Source organism: Oryza sativa, chromosome 9 (assembly GCF_034140825.1).
Source record: "Oryza sativa Japonica Group chromosome 9, ASM3414082v1".
Lineage (NCBI taxonomy): Eukaryota > Viridiplantae > Streptophyta > Magnoliopsida > Poales > Poaceae > Oryza > Oryza sativa.
Genome location: NC_089043.1, coordinates 16,056,713 through 16,079,633, shown reverse-complemented (window position 1 = coordinate 16,079,633; position 22,921 = coordinate 16,056,713). Strand labels below are relative to the sequence as shown.

Sequence of the window (22,921 nt, the reverse complement as noted above, 5' to 3'; positions counted from 1 at the left end):
TTGTGCGCATAATATTGCCAAAGCAAAATATGCCTAAGTCCCTAAGGAACACAATGGGCCACGCTGTTAAAAGTATTGGGCTGAAGTACTGTTCAGGCCTAGGCCCATTAGCACCTCCGATACCCTTAACTGAAAAAATCCGATATCCAAGCGACGCTTCGTCTTCCCCGCCGGAACTCTCGCCATTTTCCCCACTCCCTGCTACAGTGTAAAGCTGCGCCGGCGAACTAGGGTTCTCAACTCCGGCCAAATCCACCTCCGAAAAGTGCATCAAAATCCTTCCCGTGATCCACCGCCTCAATCCCTCACCTCTCCCAAGCCATCCCTCAAATCAAATCAACACATTTGAGTGAAACCAATGGCGGAAGAGAGAGAAAGCTTCGAAGGTCAATGGGCGCCATCCGACGTAACGGAAGAGAACTTGAAGGAGATGGTGGCGCACGGCGTTCTCCCAGCCAAGGAGATCATCGGGTGGCGGCCAGCGAGCGGTGAGACTTTTCCGACCCCTGATACACATGAGATCGTAGTCTTCTCGCATTTCTTCTATGGCGGCTTCGCTCTTCCGACCTCGAAATTTTTCCGCGGGATCCTGAATTTCTACGGAATCAGCTTACATCACCTAAACCCGAATTCCATAGTGCATATCGCCAACTTCGTCCATGTTTGTGAAGCCTTTTTGGGGATCAAACCTCACTTTGCCCTATTCCGCCGGATCTTCTTCCTCAAACCCCAACCAAACAAGAACAAACCGTGTGTAGTCGGGGGGGCAGGATTCCAACTAAGGGGAACTCTGAGTCAAAAATATTTCTCGATGCCCTTCAAGACTTCGAACAAAGGATGGCATGCAAACTGGTTCTATGTTCAGAATCCCGAGCCTGCTCTTCCCGGGTACTCTTGTCTTCCTCCAGTGTACCAAGATACTTGGAATTCTCTTCCGATCGGAGATGAAGCAGTACAAGCCTTGGAGTTGTTGGATCGTATGTTAAATCTTAAAGAACAAGGCTTACAGGGAGAGCAGATCACTCGGCACTTCATTAAATGCCGACTGGCGCCAATCAAGGAAAGATCCCGCACAGCATTCGAGTTCGACGGCAAACATGATCCCAACCGTGAAGAACCAGACTCCCTGGATTTCAAAATCATGAAGGAGAGGATGTATAAAATCTTCTCAAATGCAATTGTAGTCAGCTACTCTCATCAACTGCCAGTCGTGCCATATAATGCATTCAATCCGCCTCCACAGGTATGCATCGGAAATCCTCAAACCGTGATCAGAACATAGTTTTATCTTCACGCTGAGTTGACTAACTATGGAAGCATCTTGTCCAGGAATATGCATTGATGAAGTCAGATCCACCAGTCTCTCAGCGCCGGTCTCCTCGCCAACACACCGCTCAGGGAGGCGGAGGGCCAACGATCAGACCAGATCCGCAACCTCAGACCTCCAAATTGGCTGATCAAACAGGTCCTCGTAAAAGAAAGCTGGTACTTGATGATGATGAAGGCGACGATGATAAATCTGGGGATAAGGGCTCGCCTAATAAACCCCCAAAGCGTACCATGCCCAGGAAAAAACTGGCTGGCCGTGCGATACCAAAGATCAGAACATCCTCCAGGTATTAGACCTCTCGATATGATTCCGCTTCGGCATGTTTTTCTCATGAAAATGATACTGAATACTGAAAGAACACTCTGCAGGAAACCATCTGATATAGATCCATCTGGAAAAGACCCTGATCCGGCTATGACAGAGCAAAATATATCCAAGGACCCCGAGCCGACTAATGAAAACCAGCCGACTGCTGAAAGCCAGCCGACTGGCGCCCATGCTTCAGGAGATAGGGCCAATCCGAGTGACCTGCCGCCGACTGGAAACCAGTCGGCAACGACTGAAACGGCAACAACTCAAGAGCCCCCGACTGGAAACCAGTCGGACGCAGGCCCTGATCCAGAGATTCCCGAAGTAGAAGCGCAGACGACGACTTCGCAAGGACCAGAGGTTGGTAACGACTCGATAGCTGGGTCTTCAGGTAAAGAACAAAGATCTCCTCACGCTCAGCTAGGTACATCTTCAGGTTAGTTGTCTTCTCAAACAATGGCGATTTAAATAACCTCAGTTTATCCGTCTAATATCTTGGAAACACACCAGGACCATCAGATGATGACGGGGAAGAAATTCCTCGCATAAAGGCGACCGACGACTCTCGTCCTCCTATCTTGATCAAATGGTGGGATGAGAACTCACAAGCCGCCGGTATAGTCATAAACCGTCAAAAAGAAGATGAAGAAGTGTGCCAGCTAAAGAAAGCGCTTGGAGAAGCCACTCGTATTGTAAATGTAAGTCTTCCGGGTGACAGCCTTCGATAACTTTGTTCTCTTTTTAGCAGAAACTAAACCATGATCCATCATGCAGAGAATCCATCTTCGCAATGAGGCCAAGACTACAACTTTGGAAAAGCTGGTTCCTCATTTGGGAACTCTAGAAGCAGTCAGGGACCAGCTGCATGAGGCCAAGGAGTGCGCCAAAAAGACAGAAAAAGAGTTAAGGGACCGAATCGCCCAGCTCCAGGATGCAAACTTCGAACTAAGTGGTTCTTCAAAAGGTAATCATCCCGATCTGTTCCATTGATTTATGCTGTCATAATTGCATCCTCAACCATCTGGATTTCAAACAGCGCAAGCCGCCAGGATGGAACAGATGGCGAGGCAAATTGAAGCCCTGGAGAGAGACAAGACAGAACTGGCTGCGCAAAGGGACTCAGCCTTGAAGGAAGTCGAAGGTAGCGCCAGCTAACAGTCTGAGCTTCTCTCCTTATAATGCAACAGATGCTCATCATGAATGTGTTTTGTAGATCGCAAGATCAAATCTCAAGCTCAGTTTGACGTCCTGGTTGGTAAGATCAAGAGGCTTGAAGGAGCAAGGGATGACGTCGCCAACGCCGCTGCACCAATTATCCAAGCCATGTTCCTCAATAATGGTGGTCCGAGTGCACTCGACGCAACCGAAATATTTGACAAGCTGAGTGTTGCTCCGGAAGTATATTTCAAGAATATCAAGAAAGCTGGAAGTATGGGAGCTGGCATGGCCTTGGCGATGACAAAATCCTTGTACCCGAGAATTGAAGTCGACACCATTGATGGATTTGCAGACGGGACAAGTGAAGAAGCTGCCCTTGATCTTATCAGCAGTGCGCAAAATGCGGCCGACAAAATTGCGAGCGATGTTGTAGAGCAATTTCGCAACAACGACCTCCAGCCGAGTAATGAAGACTCTGATGATGAAAGAACTGATTCTGACTGATCATGAATGTAATGTATGGAGGCTCAATTTGTACAATACTGGTGTATTTATGCTGTGCTTGATGATTCTTGCAAAGTTTTTGATTTCTTAAAAGTTTTTGCTAAGCTTTGTTGAGCCTAAAACCCAAAGAAGCTATTAAAAACCTTCAGTCCTCGCAAACTAAGTAGAAAAACCAAACAAGGCAATGATAAACCAAGTAAGCAAACTGAATTGATAAAAAATCACACTCCATTATTATGATGATAGCCCCCGACTGACAACTTCAAGGAGAAAACTTGACGTTTGACAGTCAAAATAGGGAAATACAATGATAAGGTTAAGCGTAGATGGATCCGGGGATGAATCCGCCGAGTGTATTATTGATTGTATGATTCAGGAGAAATCAGCATATGCCCCTAGAGGCGCCCGGACCCCCCTTATATATGGAAAGGAGTCCGGGTTACAAAAGATAATCTATATCCCTAACGGAATATGAAAATATAGGTAAGATACAGTCGTAACCGACTAAGTTTCAGGGTGTTTCCTTGATACACAAGTTAAGAAACAAACCCAAGATACAAATAAGATATTCTATCTACATTAGGTATCCTGTACCTAGTTCGAATACCATCGCCGTGTAGATATGGGATACCCATGATCTCCACACACATCGATCGACAATTTCGAATAATCTCCGAGTAGTCGTGATACGCCTCGTTGCCAACTCCTGGGTAGTATAGCAATCTCTCACACCGGACTTGAAGGCGCGGATTACAGAAGCGTCGGTGATTTCGGGGATTGTATTTCTGCACTCATTAAAGCGCCGAACATAATCCCTCAAGGATTCATTCGGGTTCTGTGTCAACGCATGTAAGTTGTCTTCGATCGCGTGGCGCTTGTAAGTTCCTTGGAAGTTGGCGACGAACTTCTACCACAGGTCTGCCCACGAAGAAATCGAGTAGGGAGAGATGCATCAGCCATGAACGCGTGGAGCCTTTCAATGCGGTTGGCAAGTAATTCGCCAACACGTTGTCGTCCTCTCCGGCAGCGTAGAGTACCGTGGAGTAAACCTGAAGGAATTCTTGTGGGTCAGTACTCCCATCGTACTTCTCTATTGCTCCTGGTCAGAATCTCTCAGGCCATCGGACATCACGTAGCGAACGGCTGAAAGCTCTACACCCAGCGCTGGGGGTGGTGGGTTGTCGGTGATCGTACGTCCTTCGTGGATGTCTATCTGATGATGAGGATGAGGAAGATGACGACGATGATGATGGGTCACTTGATTCCGGTGTACGATTACGAGGACATCGGCCGGGTTATCGAGAATCCTGTTGTCGTCTCCCGTTGTTGTCTCAGCGCCGATCTCCATCGTCGTCGTCATTATGGCGACGTCCTCGACCAGTATCGCCCAGCACCCGCGGTTCGCGATCGTCGTGATCGTGGCGGTTGTGGCGGTTATCACGATCTCGGTCTTCGCTCGAACGGCCTCCTCGTTCTTCGTTATCGTGACGCCGTGAAGAGACGCGATGTCGGGAACGGTTCTTGTTGTCTCATGCGCGTCGCGCCTCTCGGCGGCCATTTAGGTGATCGCGGAGATCGCCGGTGCCACGAGGTGGAGGGGTGGCTCGATGAGGCGATTCCCGCTGTTCAGGGTTTTCACCATTAGCACCGCCAGTTGGTGGCTGTTCTAGGTGCGCTGCAGCAGCAGCCTCTTCGAACGCGTTGCTGAGGTTGGTCACTGATTCCCGTAACCGTTCTGTCCATCGTGCGAGATCGTCGTTCAGAACGGGATCGTAAGGGGTTTCCCTCAGTATTGCGTTGACGGCCCTGATGTGCTGGGCTGGTGTAGTCACTTGATTCTCCGCTTCCGCATTAGTGCGCGCTGATGTGCCGGTCTCATCGATAGCCAATACCTCGCGCGGCGTACTTGTTGATGATGAGCCATAGTCTTCGAGCAGGTGCAAGACTGATGGTTCGTGGGGATCGATGTCGATTACCCCAAGGAATCGATCTGAAATCAACGTCGCTCCTTGTTCCTTGTCCTCATCCTTGAGGGGGATCTGTGACTGCTGGACCTTAGGAGGTGACGTCTTCATGGCGCTGAGAAAGACCTTGCAGGTTGAGAGGTCGTGATTCTTTATCTTGTGAATAGGACAATAGACATCACGGGTTGAAGAAGTACGCTGAATTCCACGCTCTTTGTAGGCACGAATTTCAGTGTGGACGTTGAGAAAAACCCAGCAGGCTTGCAAGGTGTGTTTTCTGGTTTTGTGGATAGGACACCAGGACCTTGACCTCGGAAGTCATCCTCGTCGGCTCGTGATTCTTGTCGGAAAGACAAGGTTTGGCCGCACTAGGATCCTTCTCGGGCTCGGATGTCGTCGACGTTCCGTTCTCCGCTTCAGCGGGAGGATCCTTCGACATGGAGTCATCCTGGGTTGTAGCTATTGTGTTCTCGCTTCCGATCATTGATGGACCAGCCGAGATCGGCACCGTGGTGTAAACCGGGAAGACGATTTCGTTGACTTGAATCCACACCAGCATTGTTGAAGTAGGAACTCCTTGGTTGAGGTTGGTGTTGACGCTGTTGTCGACGAAGCTGGTTGTCATAGTAGTAGAATCTTGAACACCAAGTCCCCCTACCTGGCACGCCACTGTCGACGGGGGATACCCGTAGACTGGATATAGAGGGTATTGGGGTACGCTAGTACGAAGATCTACGTAATACGACATCAAGCAGACAGAAAACAAAGATTATACTGGTTTAGGCCCCTTAATAGGTAATAGCCCTAATCCAGTTGATATGGGATTATATGATGTAAACCACATATTACGAAGGGAAAAGCGGAACTCGATGATACCGACGAGATCGTAGTCGAGTTGATTCGACTAGATCACCCGGCGACTTGGCTCCTGTAGGCTCCGGCTTCGTAGGCTGTGGTGGTTGTCTTGGCTATGAGATTCAATGCCTTAGGTCCTCCCGGGGGGTCCCTTTTATATCGCAAGTCGACTGGTCTCCAAGTAGGACTCGGAGACATCGGACCCGGCACGGTACAATGATGACCCAGTTCTGTCTAAGTATGACTCCTTCCATCCGTGAACTCCATGATGAATTCCTTTAACGTATGCCAAAAACGTCCGTATACGCGTGTCACGCCCGGAATTTCTATCCAAAATTCCAAACGCTTACATGTGTGTGAACCCTCGTCCAGGAATCAGCCGAGGCACACAATAACAAATTGATAATAGAGTACAAATATTACTCTAATTAATAAGCGAATAAAATGTCATTACAGAGGTAGATAGTTCCTCTCAATCAATAAAGATCTAAGCAGCGGAAAATAAATAAACGGCGCAGACGGCTCCACTCCACAGGCAGCTTGACCAAGGCTACACCTATTCCTCCACTCCATCAGCCTCATTGTAGAACTCTTCCTCTGATGAATGATTGCAAGGTGAGTATATGACATACTCAGCAAGCCACGCAGCAAATATGCAAGTGCACAAGATAACAAAGGATGGCATAATAGGGTTTCATTTGCAAAAGCAGCATTTAGCAAACATTTGAGAATTTAATAAAACAGTTAAGTAATTAAACAATATTAATCCAACGCTATACAACATACCCTGTTGTATAGGCCCAACCATTCTGAACAACCACCCCGTCTGCACAGTTCTATCTCCAAACCAGGAATATTCCATTCCAAACCAGGAGCTAATCAAATTATTACCAATTTAATCATCATTTACTATGGTGAGAAGTGTGAAACTAATCACGAAAGACATTGTTAGACCCGCCCATAACCGCTGGCACGGCTATTCGAATAGTTTTACTCTGATCAGAGGTGTACCACTGTACCCACAAGACACAACCCCACATCATGTCACCATGTGCCTCAATACCACCACGGTATCTCGGAAAGGAGTTGTGACAATACCCCTCGCATAACACAATCCACTGCAGCGCACCTTCCTGGATCATAATCACCCCCTTATAAACAAGGCATGGACTCCCCAGCGACCCCCGTGGGCTTATCTCCGCCACTTCTCAGTCTGGTGCCCCGCAATGAACCATGCTATACAAAAGATAAAGCCGTTGCCCATGCTGGCTTGTGGTTGGCACGGTTAATGTTTCACAACCGAAACTCGTGAACCGGTCCTTAATTGTCATGAGCACGACCAACAAAACCATGTGCTCACAACCCACCATTACCAGGTTTTAGTTGGCACATTAATTAATTAACTAATCACGATTGACCATCGTGAACTATCATGAAACCATCATTAAATAATAGTGAGTCATTAGTTATCCCGAATGTGTACTAATGTTTCTAAACAGGGCTAAGCAATTATATCTAATATCTAGTTGAACCAATATAAATAAAGCTCAACTAGTCAAATTGTAATAACCCAAGGTATCAAGGAATAAGGTAATCAAGTACAAAAGGGCCATAACAAAGAATAGGTCAATTCCACCCAATGACATTCGAAAATAGATGCAATAGTTGAATAGAAACAATAGCTTTAAATAGGATCAACATGCTCAAAGGGTTGTTTGGGATCTGTGTGACTTGCCTTGCTGGCCTTGGAACTCTTCAAACTCTTCTTCTGCGAAAACGGACTCTCCGGAAACGACGGAATCTAAGCAGAAAAGAGCAAAATCACCAAAACAGCACATAAACAAGCATGAACAGTACATGTGGATATTTTTAAAGTGTAAATCTCAATCTTAGAAAAATTTAGAGACTTGAACCAACTAAATCGGAGCTAAGATGAATTAGTTATGAATTTTTAAAGATTAAATCGGATTAAAACACTTATATCGGTTAAAATTGAATTATGACGCAATAATGAATTATTTTTGAAAAGGAAAAGAGGGTTTATTGCGTCAGCGGGCTAGGGTTTGGTGAACCGGGCGCACGGGCGGCGGTTCACACGAACGGACGGCCGAGATCGAACCAATCCAAAACGGACGGCCGAGATCGATCGGGTCCACGGCGGCTCACGGCGGACGACCCCGATGACGTCAGCGGTGACGTCACCGACAGCGGCGGCTCGGCGGAGGAGACGGCTCGAACGGCGCACGCTCGCCGGCGAACGGCGGCGCGAGGACGCAAACGGAGGGCACCAAGACGAAGCGGGCGGCACGGCGAACTCACCGGCGACCAAAACGACGGCGGAAGGTCAACGGACGGCGACGGCGACGAGGAGGAAGCGGCGAAGCTCTTCGGCTTGACGACGGCGACGAAGCTCCGACGATCTCCGGCGACGGCGAAGGGGCAGACGAGGACGGCGACGACTTGGCGAGCACGACGGTGGTCTTCCCGAGCGACGGCGACGGCTGAAACGACGGCGGCGCACGGCTGGAGCGGCGGCGGCGACGGCAAAGCTAGGGCACACGGCGCTAGGGCTTTTCCGACGACGAGAGGCGAAGGCGAAGGTGGCGACGGGTAGAGGAGACACCGGGGATCCTTTTAAAGGGGCTAGGAGGCGACGACGAAGGCCCATGGCGGCGGCAACGGCGAAGGAAAGCTCGGCTTGGAGAGAGGGAAACCGATCCGAAACGAACTCGATTCCACGAACTTCCAAAACGATTTAGCCAAAGATTCCAAAGGAGAAAAGGTAGAGGAGATCCCGGAGATTGTTTCCCCTCTATCAATTCGGCCGGAGAAGGAAAGGAGCGGCCGGATTGGAAAGCGGCGGCGGCGACGCGAAACTAGGGTTTCGGCCGGAGGAGGACGACGAACCCGACAGGTGGGCCCCACCTGTCAGCGGGCGGACGCGCGCGCGCGCGGTGGCGGACTGGGCCGGCTGGGCCGAAGAGAGAGAAGAGAGGTTTTGGGCCGACGCCAAAAGAAGACTTTTAAAACCTTTTTCAATTTAAATTATTTCTTAAATGCAATTCCATTTATTAAAATACTTCCTTAGCTCAAATAAATCCCAGAAAAATCTAGGAATTATAGAATTAAGCAAAGTATTTAATGAAATTTTATCTGGCCACTTTTTATATTGGCATTTATTAATTAAAACTAGATCTTCTCTTCAAGACTTTTAAAATTATTTCTAAAAATTCCAATTAAACAACAATTTATATATTTTGAATTTTCAGGGTGTGACAGCGCGCAAGTATACCATATCGATATGTGACGTATGTCGAAGGGTAAAGGGTATACCTTACCCGTAACCTTGACACCAGCTCTGAGTAAGGTCAGAATCATGACAAAATTTTGAGGACAGAGGCTGTGTTTAGTTCCTTCCAAAGTTGGAAGTTTGGGTTAAAATTGGTACGATGTGACTGAAAAGTTGTGTGTGTATGACAGGTTGATGTGATAGAAAAAGTTGGAAGTTTGGATCTAAACACAGCCAGAGGTGAGCGTGGTGCGAGGAGTGAGAATTTGAAGATTTTTTTTATATTCCTTATTGTTGGTCATAAAGTAAAAGATAGCCTTAAGCTTAATAAGGTCGATTCAAACGTACATGTCTCACGGTGTATAATGGGGCTACAAAGTGATATTTAATAAATGGTCTAAAAAATCAATACTTAATCTAAAACTGGACACACTTTTTATTTTAAAAAAGGACTTGTCACATTGGACTAAAAAACCGGTTAAAATATCGCAAAACAATATAAGTTGGTTTTGATAAATTTTCACATTTAACAAATAATATGTTAAGTTACTTTTTACATACGTTCTCTATCCTAAAACAAACTAAGATTATGGAATGTGAATAAACCAATTTAGTATGGGATATAATATTTTGAAACGTAAAGGTATATCGTTGAGACGAATGCGAAGTCACATTAGCATAGGCTTGAGAGCACAAGATCTAGGTAGAGGGCTATGAAAGAATTGTACAGGATATAGCCATATAGGTAGTGGTGACAATAGTGGATGGGAGACTTTGACTGGAGTGAGGAATTGTTACAGAATATAATCTCTTCTCACCTTTGAACCTTTTGTCAGTTCCTCGACGGTTAGTTGATCTAAGTGAAAGTTTAAGAAAAGTATAGGTGAAAGAAATTCAATAAAGAGAGGAAAAATGGGGATAGACAGAGAAAGTGTCAAATGTACTAGATACCGCACTCAAATATGTGGCAAACTTACCATTACAATCAACTACTCCTATATGACAAACACATTGTATTATATAATAGCAACTTTACTATACCAAATTTTGTAGTTTCCCAAACTTTGTACTACCAATTTTTTTTAGAAACAAAACACAAACGCTCTAGACTGGAAGACTAGACCGACATACTGAGATTAATGAATTCACCATGAACACCTTACTGTTGACGGGTACATCGTTTATCAATAAAAAATAATTAGCCATAAATAAAAGTACCAGTGTGAAATCTAGAACTTGAACTCGGTTGGATTGGTTACACCATAAGAAAACTAATTAGTTAAACTACACTCACTTCGCTTCGCTTGTACTACTAAAATTTGATAGAGCATGAAACCAAATGGCTAAATTCCACATCATCCATCCGCTGATTTCACATTTTAAGTTTGTAATGATTTGTCACGTTTTCTATGTCACGATCAGCTCAGCTGGATAAGCCTGATTAAACGCAAATAATGGGACTTCCACTAACGTCACCAAACAGATCAATTCATAATATATGAGAGGGCCTTCCCTAGGCCCAAGATCTGGAACACAAATTATACTACAATCTCTCCGTGAATGAATGAAATAATGATACGAGTGTCTCCTAGTGCCTCTCCAACCCAACTAGCCAAGTGACCCAGCAGCGTCGCGCAGATGTTCTGAGCTCACCGATGTACGATCGGATCGAGCCAGCAGCAGTGCCGGATCAATGGCCAGGGGAAAAAAGATCAGCTGATTATTGGTTCGTACATATTCACACTTATTCAGTCTTTACTGATGGATTTGATTCAACTAAATTTATGGTATAAATCTGATATTTATTTTTAATTCTAGCCACTGCATTCTTTCTTCCTATATTTTCTTTTTATTTTTGCATCAGAGGACAGCAACAATCAAACATTATTGATCCTGTATGTACTCGGCATTAACTTGGACTATACTGAATTATCACAAAAAAGGAAGATCTGATCATGGCCAACTATAGCAAAGTGCCTAAGATCAGATCCTGATCGATGGGAGACCAACACAAAAGTATACAACAATAGAACACACAACTGAATCTACAGGGTCAACTAAGTAATTCACCGGACACAAATCATCACATATTGACACACAAGAACATCTCACTAGGAGCAGAGATCAAACTTGGAGAGGCACAGAAACAAAGCTTCTCACTTCCTCAGAAGCCCTTCCCATGGTGAAGATACCTGGCCTTGTTACCAGCCAGCAATGGCCTGGAGAGCACCGGGAGCCCCCACTGCGACGCGAAGATGATGGTCGGGCAGATGTCGGTGGCGCCCTCCATCGTCGTCGCCCCGGCACGGCGGATCTTGGAGGAGAGCTCCGCCACCACCTTCCTTGGCAGGAGGACCGAGGTGATCCTGCTCCATTTCAGCTTCTTGACATGGAAGAGACAGGGGGTGGCTGCCGGCTTACCGTCGAGGGCCGGCAGCCACCGCCACCTGGATGGCCGCGGCGGGCCACCGTCATCCCGGCATTCCAGCCTCTGGTAGTGGAAGAAGCTGGCCGTCCGACCACCGATGCTGGATTCCTGCAAGCCCATCATTGTAAGCTCAAGGTGAGTTTAGCTGACAGACAAAGATATATATAACACTGCAAGATGAATGCAGATCATATGGAGGGATGAACAGTATGGTGCACATGGAATGACCCCAATGTGGTACAAACATTAGCAACAATGAAACATGAAGAAAAGGACAAGGATTGCTCTAATGTTTGATTCCTTATGCCACATGGGACTACCCCTGACCTTTCACATCCATGTCCCTTCCTCATGCATTCACAGCTGCTCCCTTATCATTTGTCGGAGAACATCCCCATCTTGTAATTACTGGAGAAATTTCCTGGCTGCATTGCATGACAGCATGGCATGAATGATTTCATCTGGAAATAAGGAAGGTGATGTTTTCGGGGGTACAGTTTTGTTTCTTGTTCCTTAATCTGCTGACTTGTCACTGTGTCAGTTGTCAGTGAATCAGTTCTGTCTGCCATTGGAATTACACAGAATCTTTGCAAAGAGTAATTAAAAAAGTGTTAGCTTTGTCAGAGCAAATATGAGAGTACAAGAGAAGACGATGTAAACCTCATAATGACAGAGAGAAGGGGATAAGTGGAAGAGATGCAATCCAGTGGTAACTATCAAGATCTCAGTAAAACTTACTTAGATGAGTTTTTCAAAGAGTAAAAGGATGTTCCTGTATTCAATATAAGACCTCTGAAAAGAGGTAGCAATTATCTCAGAACTGACCCAGTACATTAATAGAACAAGAAACACCTAAACTAAGGCTTCCACTCGACCAATATGGAGCCAGTACATGTTTGTGGTTTCTTCAACGATCACAAGCAGAATACTAGTCTATTTGAACGATAATTTCCAAACCTCCCGAACATTCGATGATCCATCAGCAACTTCAGCAAGTAGGTCGGACTGCATGGCCCCTAAATGACAACAAAATAACAGTGAAAATCTGCATAAATACCAAATGACATGCAACTGTAATACACACATAAAGTATCCAAAAAAATTTTGAATTTTAGCACAATGCGTTAATAACTAGTCTATAGCTTTGGCATGTGATATGTTAAGCATATGCATATGCATAGTTCAATGCACATATCCTCAAAAAGAGTGCTAAATTCATTCATTTAAAACATCTGCAACTGATGTCTGCCTTTAAAGAAACAAAAACATAACTCATACAATGGACGCTATCTTGGTATATAAGCTTAAAAGAAATAACATTTAGTGTTTCACAGAGGAAAATGTTTAACATTCATGCAACATAAAAAGTAGGTATTGCTCCAATCTTGCTAATTCAAAGTTTGCAAACAAGCATGTCATCAGGAGTAATATTATGGAGGTACATGGATAAATAACTCAATGACTAAAAAACTAGAAATAAATTTACCATCTTCTGTAACCAAGCGAACAAAGTGCCTTGTGCCACCACCTACTCCGAAGTAATGCTTTTTACCCGCCATGTAAACTATACCTCCAGGGTAGCGCAGGCACTGCAAAGTATTTTTGGTAAGTAAACTATAATAAACATGAAAAATTCAAGTGAAAAGAAAAATATCAGCAAAATGAATGTTGTGGATGCTGACCTTCTTGATGAGCCTGTAGAGATTAGGGAGGGAAGATACTGCATAGACAGTCTCAGCCATAAGGATGATATCATAGCCATTATACGCTGTATCGTTTTCATGACTGTTGGTTGATTTATCCAGGTCAGCATCTCCACGAAGAAGCAGACTGTCAATTTCGCTCCAGTCACCAGCAAAGAAACCAACACTACCAGATGTAAACTTTTCTTCAGATGATTCCTTCAATAGATTAGCCTTTACATTTGGTATGGTAAGGCATCTAAGGACCTCAGCATTGAAATCTTGGAAGTGGACTAGAACAGCACCCTGATAGTTTTAGCTTTTGAGAAATCAATAGAGTTAAGGAGTCATTTACAAAATTTCACAGGGGAATATAGATAAATACCTTAAGAATAGCATAGATACCAGGGAGGCCATGTCCACATCCTAGCTACAGAATCACAGAGATGGATAACTGTAAGCAGCAAGTTGGGTACATCTTCTGAGATTACAGCTACTTGTATCAAACTGAAGGACTTAATTATTTAGATATTCCACTACAGGCTGTTACTAACTATCGAGAGAGATTGAACCTCGAAAACCTGGTATTAGTGACTTCAACATAAACAGTTGAAAAAGCAAGTGGAAAATAGAATGTGATAAAGCTTTTTCTTAAAGAGTCAATGTGGTTGTGGACATACCTCGCTTTCCAAAAAGAAAAAACTCATTCTGGATATACCTTATTCTGTTATGACTCTTGTAAAGTCTTATTTCTTTTGTTATTACTTTAACTATCAAAACACAACACAGTTCTACTCAAAATATTTTTAGGCGTGAAGTATCTCACCTCCAATACACGTTTGCCTTCTAAAAGCAATCGGTCTTCTTTGATGTCTGAGTTTAAAGTCTTCACCAAGTCTAGTGAACCTTCCCAGAGCTTCAACCCACCTAGTGCACACATATATTTCCAAGCTTACAAAGACAAACAGTAAGAAATACGTTACAAGGATCAAAATGTATTCAGTCCTGACCTTCATATTTCCCTGGGACTAAATCAGAGTTTTTGACTCCAAAAACATCAGAAGTACTTGCTCTCCCCTAAAACAGTAAGGCAAAAAAGATAGATTAAGTTGAATTTGTGGGAGGATGTAACAATGACCTGTAGCATGCAGCAGAACAACTAGAGAAATTTATTGTAAGTTCCCTAGAAGTTATTGGAACAGCGATGACCGAGTGAACATTATGTTTGCACCAAACGTGGGTGTGTGGAATGTCACCATGCGCTCTGAGCATATGACTTACCAAGGGAGGATTCAACAAATAGCTGAGAGAACCATTTCAGTGCTAACAAATGTTCTTCATTTTTGTTTGGTTTTAGGCAGAGGGGAGGGAGGATAAGAATATTCCTCAATGTTTACATGATTACATCCGGTTTCCTCTGTTATTGTTTCCATTGGTGAAGCATATACTGAACATGATGGACAGCTATAATAATCTCATAATTTTCTCACTCAGCAGCAGTCCCAACGCGCGATGTTCAATGATAAACAGAACATTCTCGACAGCATGAGTTGTATGGTTAGTAAAGTAATAATTGCATTTATCATTCTAAGATACTAGATAACTATTAGCAGCCTAATAGAATCAGTAGCACTGCAGAGTCTTGCCGCGGCCACAGAGGCATTTCCACAAACACAATGTAAGCATTTCTGCAGACGCACCTTGTAAATCGACAGGGAGTCATCAATCACCACAGGCTCCAATTCGCCGGCCGCGACGGGCGATTCCTGCAATTCAACCAAGAAACGACCGAATCTCGCATCAAAGTAACCCGGTAAATACGTAGTAGGATAAGCCCACAAAAGAAGAAGAAGAAGAAGAAGAAAAAAAAAGGAAAGCGGGCGAGATATACCTCGGAGAGGAGCACCTCGACGGCTGGCGGCGGCGGCGGCGGAGGAGGTCCGGATGACGCGCTGAAGCCGAAGCCGAAGCCGAAGGAAGCGTTGGAGTTGGAGAAGGAGAAGAGAGGGGAGGAGGAGGCAGCGGCAGCGACGGTGTTCTTGGTCTCTTTGCCCTCCATTGTTTGTGCGTAGCTGTGGGCACCACCCTCCCTGACCCTGGGCTTTCAGCTCGAGCAGCGACGAGTAGGCTACACGGAGTACGGCCGCCGGCGGCGGCGGACGGGCGGCGCAAACCACGGCGGAACGGACAGAGGCGGCGGCGGCGCGGAGGCGAAGGGGAAAGCTCTATATTTGCTTTTTTGAAAACCTGGGCCTTTTGAATAGAATAGAAATTAATTTACAAATGAAATATTTAGGGTTCAAATTTCCTTTTTAAGATATTCATGTATTGTTGATGATTTATTTATTTATTAGAGTGCGATACAATTTATTTTTGTGTTCACTGTTATTATTATATTATAAAATTTGCGAGGAACAACATTATTAAAAAAATGCATAGGAGTCTAAATCCATATTTTACAAATTGTAAACTTGAAATTTTATGTTCTCAATGCAAGAATTTTTATTTACCTTTACTTGATAACATTGGCATTAAATCGACAATCTCATAAAACGAAGCTTTAAGGACATCAATTTAGTAGAAAACCAATCCAAATATAAATTGAAATATTTCAATAAAAATACTTAAATGGAATCTAATTACAGCTCATGATTTCAAACAAATTCCCACGGTAAATTTCACCTTAATTAAACCTTATAACAATAGAATAAGATTAAAATAGCTCACCCGTCGTAACGCACAGGCATTTTTCTAGTCCAAATATAAATTGAAATATTTCAATAAAAATACTTAAATGGAAACTATTTCTTGTTTTCAAACAAAATATTTAAATGAAAAAACTTTTGCAATAAAAACATAAATTGAAATATTTCCGGTAAAAAAAACTTCAAATTGAAACTTAATTAAATAACCCTGAAATAATCCCCCAACCTAAAGTCATGAACATCAGGCTATTTTTGTTGTGTCCTAGTAGTAGTGAATTTAAATGGAAAATTTTGCAATAAAAATATAAATTAAAATATTTCCGGTAAAAAAACCTCAACTTAAAACTTAATTAAATAACCCTAAAATAATCCCCCAAACCTAAAGTCATGAACATCAAGGTAATTGTTGTGTCCTAGTAGGAGTGGATTGAGGGACTTGATATTTATGCCACGGATGCTATAAAACCTCTCTCCCTCCCTCGTCTCCCTCTCCAAAACCCTAGCTTTCTCCTTCCCCTGCTTTGCGGCGCGCCAGCCAATCACCCCAAACCCCTCCCAGTCCCAGCGATGGATCAGCGCAAGGGCAGCGGCAGCGACGCCAACGGCGGCCTGGCGGAGGCGACGGCGTCGAGGCTGAGGTTCGAGGACCCCGACGAGGTCATGGAGGAGAACCCCGCCGCCGCCGCCGCCACCGTCGGGGCGGAGGAGGAAGGGGGAGAGGGAGGAGGAGGGGAGGAGGTGATCGGCAGCGACAAGACCAGCGCCGACTACTACTTCGACTCCTACTCCCACTTCGGTAAGCGGCGCTCGCGCTCGATCCGGTTTCTTGGAGATGCTGTACTGTTCCGCAGATTTTCTTTTTTGGGTGATGATAATGCTAATTAATAGAGCAATGAAGTTTTTAGATTTTTGTGCTGTTTTAGTTGTTAGGGGGAAGGTTCGATATCTGGTGCGAATTTGTGCGGCCTAAAATATAACGTATATTCATATGTAGTGTTGTTACTTGGATTGAGATATTATATTTTGGTTGTTCTTGACAGTAATGCTGTGAAAGATTGAAGGTTTTTTGCGTGTTAGCCGTTAAGTGCACCCGCATCATTCATTTAGTAGCAGGTTGGGTGGTAACAATTCATTTTTGTTTTTTGGCAATGGTGGTTGTATGACAGATTGGTATTTAGTTGGTTTTGTACTTCTGTTGTTGATTTATCAGGACTGCAATTGAACATAGGTTTTTTGAGATTCAGTTGGTCTTTTGGGATTTTCACTTTGCACTGCTGAATAATTTTAGCTTTTGATCTGTACAGGTCTTGAGATTTTCATTGATACTGTGTGCTCCGGTTTTGCCTAAAGTTATTGTGTAATTTATTACCTTGCGCAGTTTATAATGCTCCTGCTCTGTTTTGCGCAGTAACTTTATGAGGTGTACTTGTCTTGCAGGTATTCATGAAGTAAGTGAATCTGGAAGAAATCAGCCTCCTTTGTTGCACCACAGTTCACAAGAAACCAGTTTTCATCCGATTTTTTTGTGCACATTAACTTTAGGCAGATGATTTATGCATCTAAATGTGCAAACCAAGTGTTGTCGAGATGCCAATTACTTTATCGTGCTGATTGCAGGAAATGCTAAAAGATGTGGTTCGGACAAAATCATATCAAAATGTTATCACCCAGAACAGCTTTCTTTTCAAGGACAAAATAGTCCTTGATGTTGGTGCTGGGACTGGGATCCTCTCACTTTTCTGTGCAAAAGCAGGGGCTAAGCATGTCTATGCGGTTAGTTTTCTAACATACTTTTATGTTTTCATTTTAATGCTGTGATAGTTTTGTTGTACTAAATAAGCTATTTTGATGATCCCATTCTTGTTCTTTAATCTAAGACTGTTAGCCATTTGCTGCTTCACTATTTGATGAGGCCACAACTTTAGAATCTAGTTCGGCATGTTGTAGTTTCCTCCCATCTATCTATTACATGGAATATAATAGAATTTGGGAAGAGCAGGAAGGCTACTATTTTATTCACATGTATCAGACTTTAACGACTCTTTGCAAGCTGATACAAGCTTATCTGTTGGACTGTTATTGTGCTCTTCGCTAACAACTTAAAATGAGTGTTCTTTTTGGATGCTGATTATCCAAACTGTTGGTGTCCTGTATAGTTCCCATGGTGTTTAGGATTTCAAGTTACATATATAGTAGTTTGTTAGGATTATTTCGCATTACCTGTTCTTATCAAATATTGTTTTTTCCTCAAACTTGATATACCTGTTCTTCCATTTACAGATTGAGTGTTCTCAAATGGCAGATATGGCAAAGGAAATTGTGAAAACAAATGGATATTCTAATGGTGATTTCCTTTCTATCTTACTATCATCTATGATGACCATTCAGTATCATGCTTGTTTGACTTTGAGAAGTTGTTAATATCATTTCTATCTTCACAGTTATAACGGTAATAAAAGGGAAAGTGGAAGAAATTGAGCTTCCTGTCCCAAAAGTAGATGTAATAATCTCCGAATGGATGGGCTATTTCCTCCTGTTCGAGAATATGCTGAACACTGTTCTATATGCACGTGATAAATGGCTTGTAAGTGCTTATTTACCATTAATGTTCATGGTGTTTGCCAGTTTTGTAGGCTATGAAAACTAAACTTGGTTTGTTTGTTCTATGGACAATATTTAAAATTTTGGGGATATATAACTTGTATATTATGTTAATGTCATGCAGGCTGATGGTGGTGTTGTCCTACCTGACAAAGCTTCTTTGCATCTTACTGCAATCGAAGATGCAGAATACAAAGAAGACAAAATTGAATGTATGTAGTGCATGAGGAAAACGGCAAATGACTATTAGCCATGAATCCATTTTGCTTCAGAAGTTCTGTGTGTTATTTGTTTCTTTCTGGGTTATTAGAATTCTTTCTGATGGCATTGTTCTATATCTTGCAGTTTGGAATAATGTGTATGGCTTTGATATGCGCTGTATCAAGAAACAGGCAATGATGGAGCCACTTGTAGATACGGTGGATGCAAATCAGATTGTCACTAACTGCCAGTTACTGAAGGTACCAACGCTTTGAAACAAGTTAAATTTGCTTAGCAATTATTTGTTCAGGTGATATTTTAGACTAAATCTTCTTCCAATATATTTATTTCAGACAATGGATATTTCCAAAATGACACCTGGAGATGCGTCCTTTACAGTACCATTTAAGTTAGTAGCAGAGCGTAATGACTATATCCATGCTCTTGTTGCCTATTTCAATGTGTCCTTCACCAAATGCCATAAGATGATGGGCTTCTCAACAGGTTCATTCTCTTCTCAACTAACCATACAAATTACGCCCATCTATTTTCTTTTCTTCATGCTGTGTTGTAATTCTTGTATAATTTAATTGATGCAGGCCCAAGATCAAAAGCCACTCACTGGAAGCAAACTGTTCTGTACCTGGAGGATGTACTGACCATCTGTGAGGGGGAAACCATCACAGGCAGTATGACTGTTACACCGAATAAAAAGAATCCCCGAGATATTGACATTAAGCTCTGCTACGCCCTAAGTGGGCATAGATGCCAAGTGTCAAGAACACAACACTACAAGATGCGGTGATCAATGCGAGCTCAGCTGCCCTGCAATCCATTAAATTTTGGTTGACCAAGTATCTTGTTTCGCAAACTGTGCTTGTTCCCGTGATCCTGTATTAACATACGTTATTTATGTTCTTTGGGATCTAAGCATAAGTAGAAAATAGATTGAACTGGCCTGCCGATATGAGATTTGCTATTTTGCAAAACTATGTTGTCTTGCTGGCTGGTGGTATTGGTAATGAATGCGTTGACAATGATGATGGCAATTGCTGTGTACGTTTTATGAAAATGGATCAATGACGTATTGCCAGTTTGCCACACAATTCATGCTTGAGATTTTCTTTCATTCTACTGTTGTATGGTGACTCTTCTTTCCTGCATTTACATTTCAATTTATTTGAGAGCACATCTGCAAAGCTTGCTGTATACTGGATGAAACTTGTTGGAGTGGTGGTTAGTTAAAAATTAGCAGACCTGAAATCACATGGTCAATGCCATCTTTGTTTAACAAATATAACAGAGGTAGTTTGCACAGAGCCATACTAAAAGTTAATCATTTACTCCTGGAATCTTGGAACATGTTATTCCTGAACAGGTGATGACGGAACCAGTGAGATTCATTGATTGAGTATGCTGCATCAGAAAAAAAAGAAACAGATTGAAACAGATCAGATGTACATGCTAGAACAAAAGCGAAGTAATCAATGAAAAGATGAACACTTGCTCGTAGAGGTAGGCAGCAATGCCAAGAATGATGCAAATCAAGATAAGATCAATCATGAAGTTCCTGGTCGATCGAAACTGCAGGAATGACATATTTGTCAGCAAACCTAAGATCACTGGCATTGGATTTGTTGATAAACTATTTATGGTTCAGAAGAATCAATTGCTCACCTGGTTGACCGTTTCTTTTAGCCTGACATTAGTCTTTCTGAGGTCTTCATTAGATTTATCCACCTGCAAAATTTGTGCTTAATTATGTGTTCCCATCTACTTAAACCATAACGGTCCGTTTGGTTGGAGGGAGTTTTTAGTAGGGATTGGAAGTTTAGAGGGATGAGACTATTAGAGAGACATAGGAATTTTGGTGGGATGGGGATGGGGAATTGAGGAAGGAACTCCCTCCTTTTCAATACCTGGGTAGGGGCAGATAATTGGGAGGGAATTCCTTCTTTACTTTATCTAAGCAAATCTCAGCCATCCGTTTTTATTAATGACCTAATCTCCAACTAAACTCCCTATCAATTCCATCACCTCTACCAAACAAGATATAAGGATTAAAAATCAAATTCCCATCTTAATCTCATCATCAATTCCCTCGTGTAAACTCCCAATCCCCTTTCTTCGAGTTACCAAACAAGCCGTAAGAGATTGAGACACTATGTGAATGGTGCAAACTGACCTTGTTGTCAATCTCATCCATCATAGGCATCTGCCTGTTCAGTTCCTGCAGGGTTACACGCACAATTTCAGCTCTAATTTTGTCACTCAGAATGCAGAAAAATTGGGGCCATACGCAGAAACATCATATGCATTAGCTACAATACAAACCTCGTTCATGTCCTCTGCCAGGCTTTTCAGTGTGTCCAAACCTTCAGAGATGAACTCCAGCCCTTCATCCTGTGCATTAAAATTTTCAGCTCAGCTGTCACAAGTTCTTTTAAAAGTGAAATGAATAAACTGAATCGTGTTTTCAGGTGATTTATTTTGATATGCGAGTTCAGTCCAGAAATGTGTTTGATCAAGAGAATATTCGGTTCCATGGACAGGCACAAACTTGCCTGTTTGGTTCGCCGCATTTCGTACTCTCTTCTGAACTCCTCCGATTCTTCGGTGGTTTGGAAGTACGCCTCGTCCAAATTTTCAGCTACATTTTAATCAACACCACATGAGTACAAGACAAGCACAAATTTAGTTCAAACCCTGAAGATAATCAGTTCAGAAAATGTTAATGTGCCATTAATTCTTGTCACATTATTTACTGTTCTTATAACAAATTCTTGCCAAATTCATAGGAGGATTCTTTGTTTACTAGTACCAAGGATGGAAGACAAATACCAACTTAAGGAAAACAACAAAACCTGAAGAATCGAACTTGATCCCCGGCCGGACATTCCCGCCGCCGTACTGATCCGCCGCGCCACCGCCGCCGTCAGGGATGGACTGGATCCTATGCGGCAATGCCAAGACCAGGTCGCCCCGCAGCGCCTCCTCCGGCGAGAGCCCTTTCACCTGCATCGCCGGATTTCCCATCAGCATTGCCATCAATTCTTCTTTGATTTGATCAAATTGAAGTCAAATTATGTGACAGATGGGCAATGGAGAAGACTAATGACGAGAATGCTTAATGGGGATATATTGAATGATTGATCAGTTCCGGTCACCTTCTTGGCGGCGAGCTTCCGGAGCTTGACGACCTCCTCCGTGAGCCGCGCCTTGGTGCGCCGCACGTCGGCGTTGAGCGCCACCGCCGCCGCCCGGTTCGTCTCCGTCGCGGCCCTCTCGGATCTCTGGAATTTCGATTCACATTTTCAGAATCCGAGAACCAAATGTGGTGGAGATACGACGATCGAGGAGATGATCGATCGACCTCGACGGCGGCGTCGATGTCGGCGTCGACGGCGGCGTACAGCCGCGAGAACGGGTCGCCGGCGGCGCCATTGCGGTGCTTGTCGGCGTCGTACTTGTCGTACTTCTTGCAGATGGCGTCCACCCGGATCAGCACGTCGATCATGCTCATCTTTGCCTTATCCCTAGTGGCCGGGTTCGCGCCGTCGTCGTGATTGCCACTGCGGTGCGGCGAGCGGTCTGTACGGAGAGTTTAGCACGGCGGCGAAACTCCCGGTAATTTATTTATTTTCATTATACTAATTATTATAAAAAAATAATAAATATATTATATTTATTAGCAGTTGCGAAACCAGGATTCAAGGATAGGGGATTGGGAGACAGCACAGGGCATGACATGTAACAAGGGAGGTGGTACATCTATATCTATACCTACTTAAAAAATACATATGGCTTCCGGTGGGCTTTTCGTGCGTCATCTCGAATACTAATCACATCCGCCGTATCTATGAGTCTTTGCTCTTGAAGCTAGGGTTTTATCGAG

General features: G+C 43.6%; 4 protein-coding genes across 5 annotated transcripts; 1 reads left to right on the top strand and 3 right to left on the bottom strand.

The window, feature by feature from the left end:
* Positions 1–11,309: 11,309 nt before the first annotated feature.
* Positions 11,310–12,074, bottom strand: LOC136351791 (uncharacterized). The gene has a single exon (XM_066304143.1). The coding sequence runs from the start codon at positions 11,958–11,960 to the stop codon at positions 11,574–11,576; it is 387 nt and encodes a 128-aa protein (XP_066160240.1). The 5' UTR covers positions 11,961–12,074; the 3' UTR covers positions 11,310–11,573.
* On the bottom strand, positions 11,310–15,768 carry LOC4346844 (uncharacterized). Its single transcript, XM_015756957.3, has 9 exons — positions 15,411–15,768; positions 15,220–15,285; positions 14,530–14,596; positions 14,346–14,446; positions 13,905–13,949; positions 13,520–13,825; positions 13,324–13,426; positions 12,165–12,853; positions 11,310–11,945 (listed from the first exon to the last, which is right to left on the bottom strand). The coding sequence occupies exons 1-8, from the start codon at positions 15,576–15,578 to the stop codon at positions 12,771–12,773; spliced, it is 939 nt and encodes a 312-aa protein (XP_015612443.1). The 5' UTR covers positions 15,579–15,768; the 3' UTR covers positions 11,310–11,945; positions 12,165–12,770.
* Positions 15,769–16,648: 880 nt separating this feature from the next.
* On the top strand, positions 16,649–20,132 carry LOC4346843 (probable protein arginine N-methyltransferase 1). Its single transcript, NM_001422734.1, has 9 exons — positions 16,649–17,020; positions 17,662–17,672; positions 17,842–17,997; positions 18,505–18,568; positions 18,666–18,808; positions 18,950–19,037; positions 19,171–19,286; positions 19,380–19,530; positions 19,626–20,132. Exons 1-9 carry the CDS (start codon positions 16,792–16,794, stop codon positions 19,829–19,831), a joined length of 1,164 nt encoding a protein of 387 aa, NP_001409663.1. The 5' UTR covers positions 16,649–16,791; the 3' UTR covers positions 19,832–20,132.
* An 87-nt stretch (positions 20,133–20,219) lies between these two features.
* LOC4346842 (syntaxin-72) lies at positions 20,220–22,673 on the bottom strand. 2 transcript variants are annotated; one of them, XM_066304142.1, is made up of 9 exons: positions 22,400–22,673; positions 22,194–22,319; positions 21,891–22,041; positions 21,591–21,676; positions 21,361–21,429; positions 21,212–21,256; positions 20,704–20,766; positions 20,534–20,610; positions 20,220–20,442 (listed from the first exon to the last, which is right to left on the bottom strand). In XM_066304142.1, the coding sequence occupies exons 1-9, from the start codon at positions 22,547–22,549 to the stop codon at positions 20,427–20,429; spliced, it is 783 nt and encodes a 260-aa protein (XP_066160239.1). In that variant the 5' UTR covers positions 22,550–22,673; the 3' UTR covers positions 20,220–20,426. The 2 variants fall into 2 exon arrangements, with proteins under 2 accessions (XP_066160239.1, XP_066160238.1); XM_066304141.1 differs by having other exon boundaries at positions 20,432–20,610; positions 22,400–22,646.
* Between the last annotated feature and the right edge of the window lie 248 nt (positions 22,674–22,921).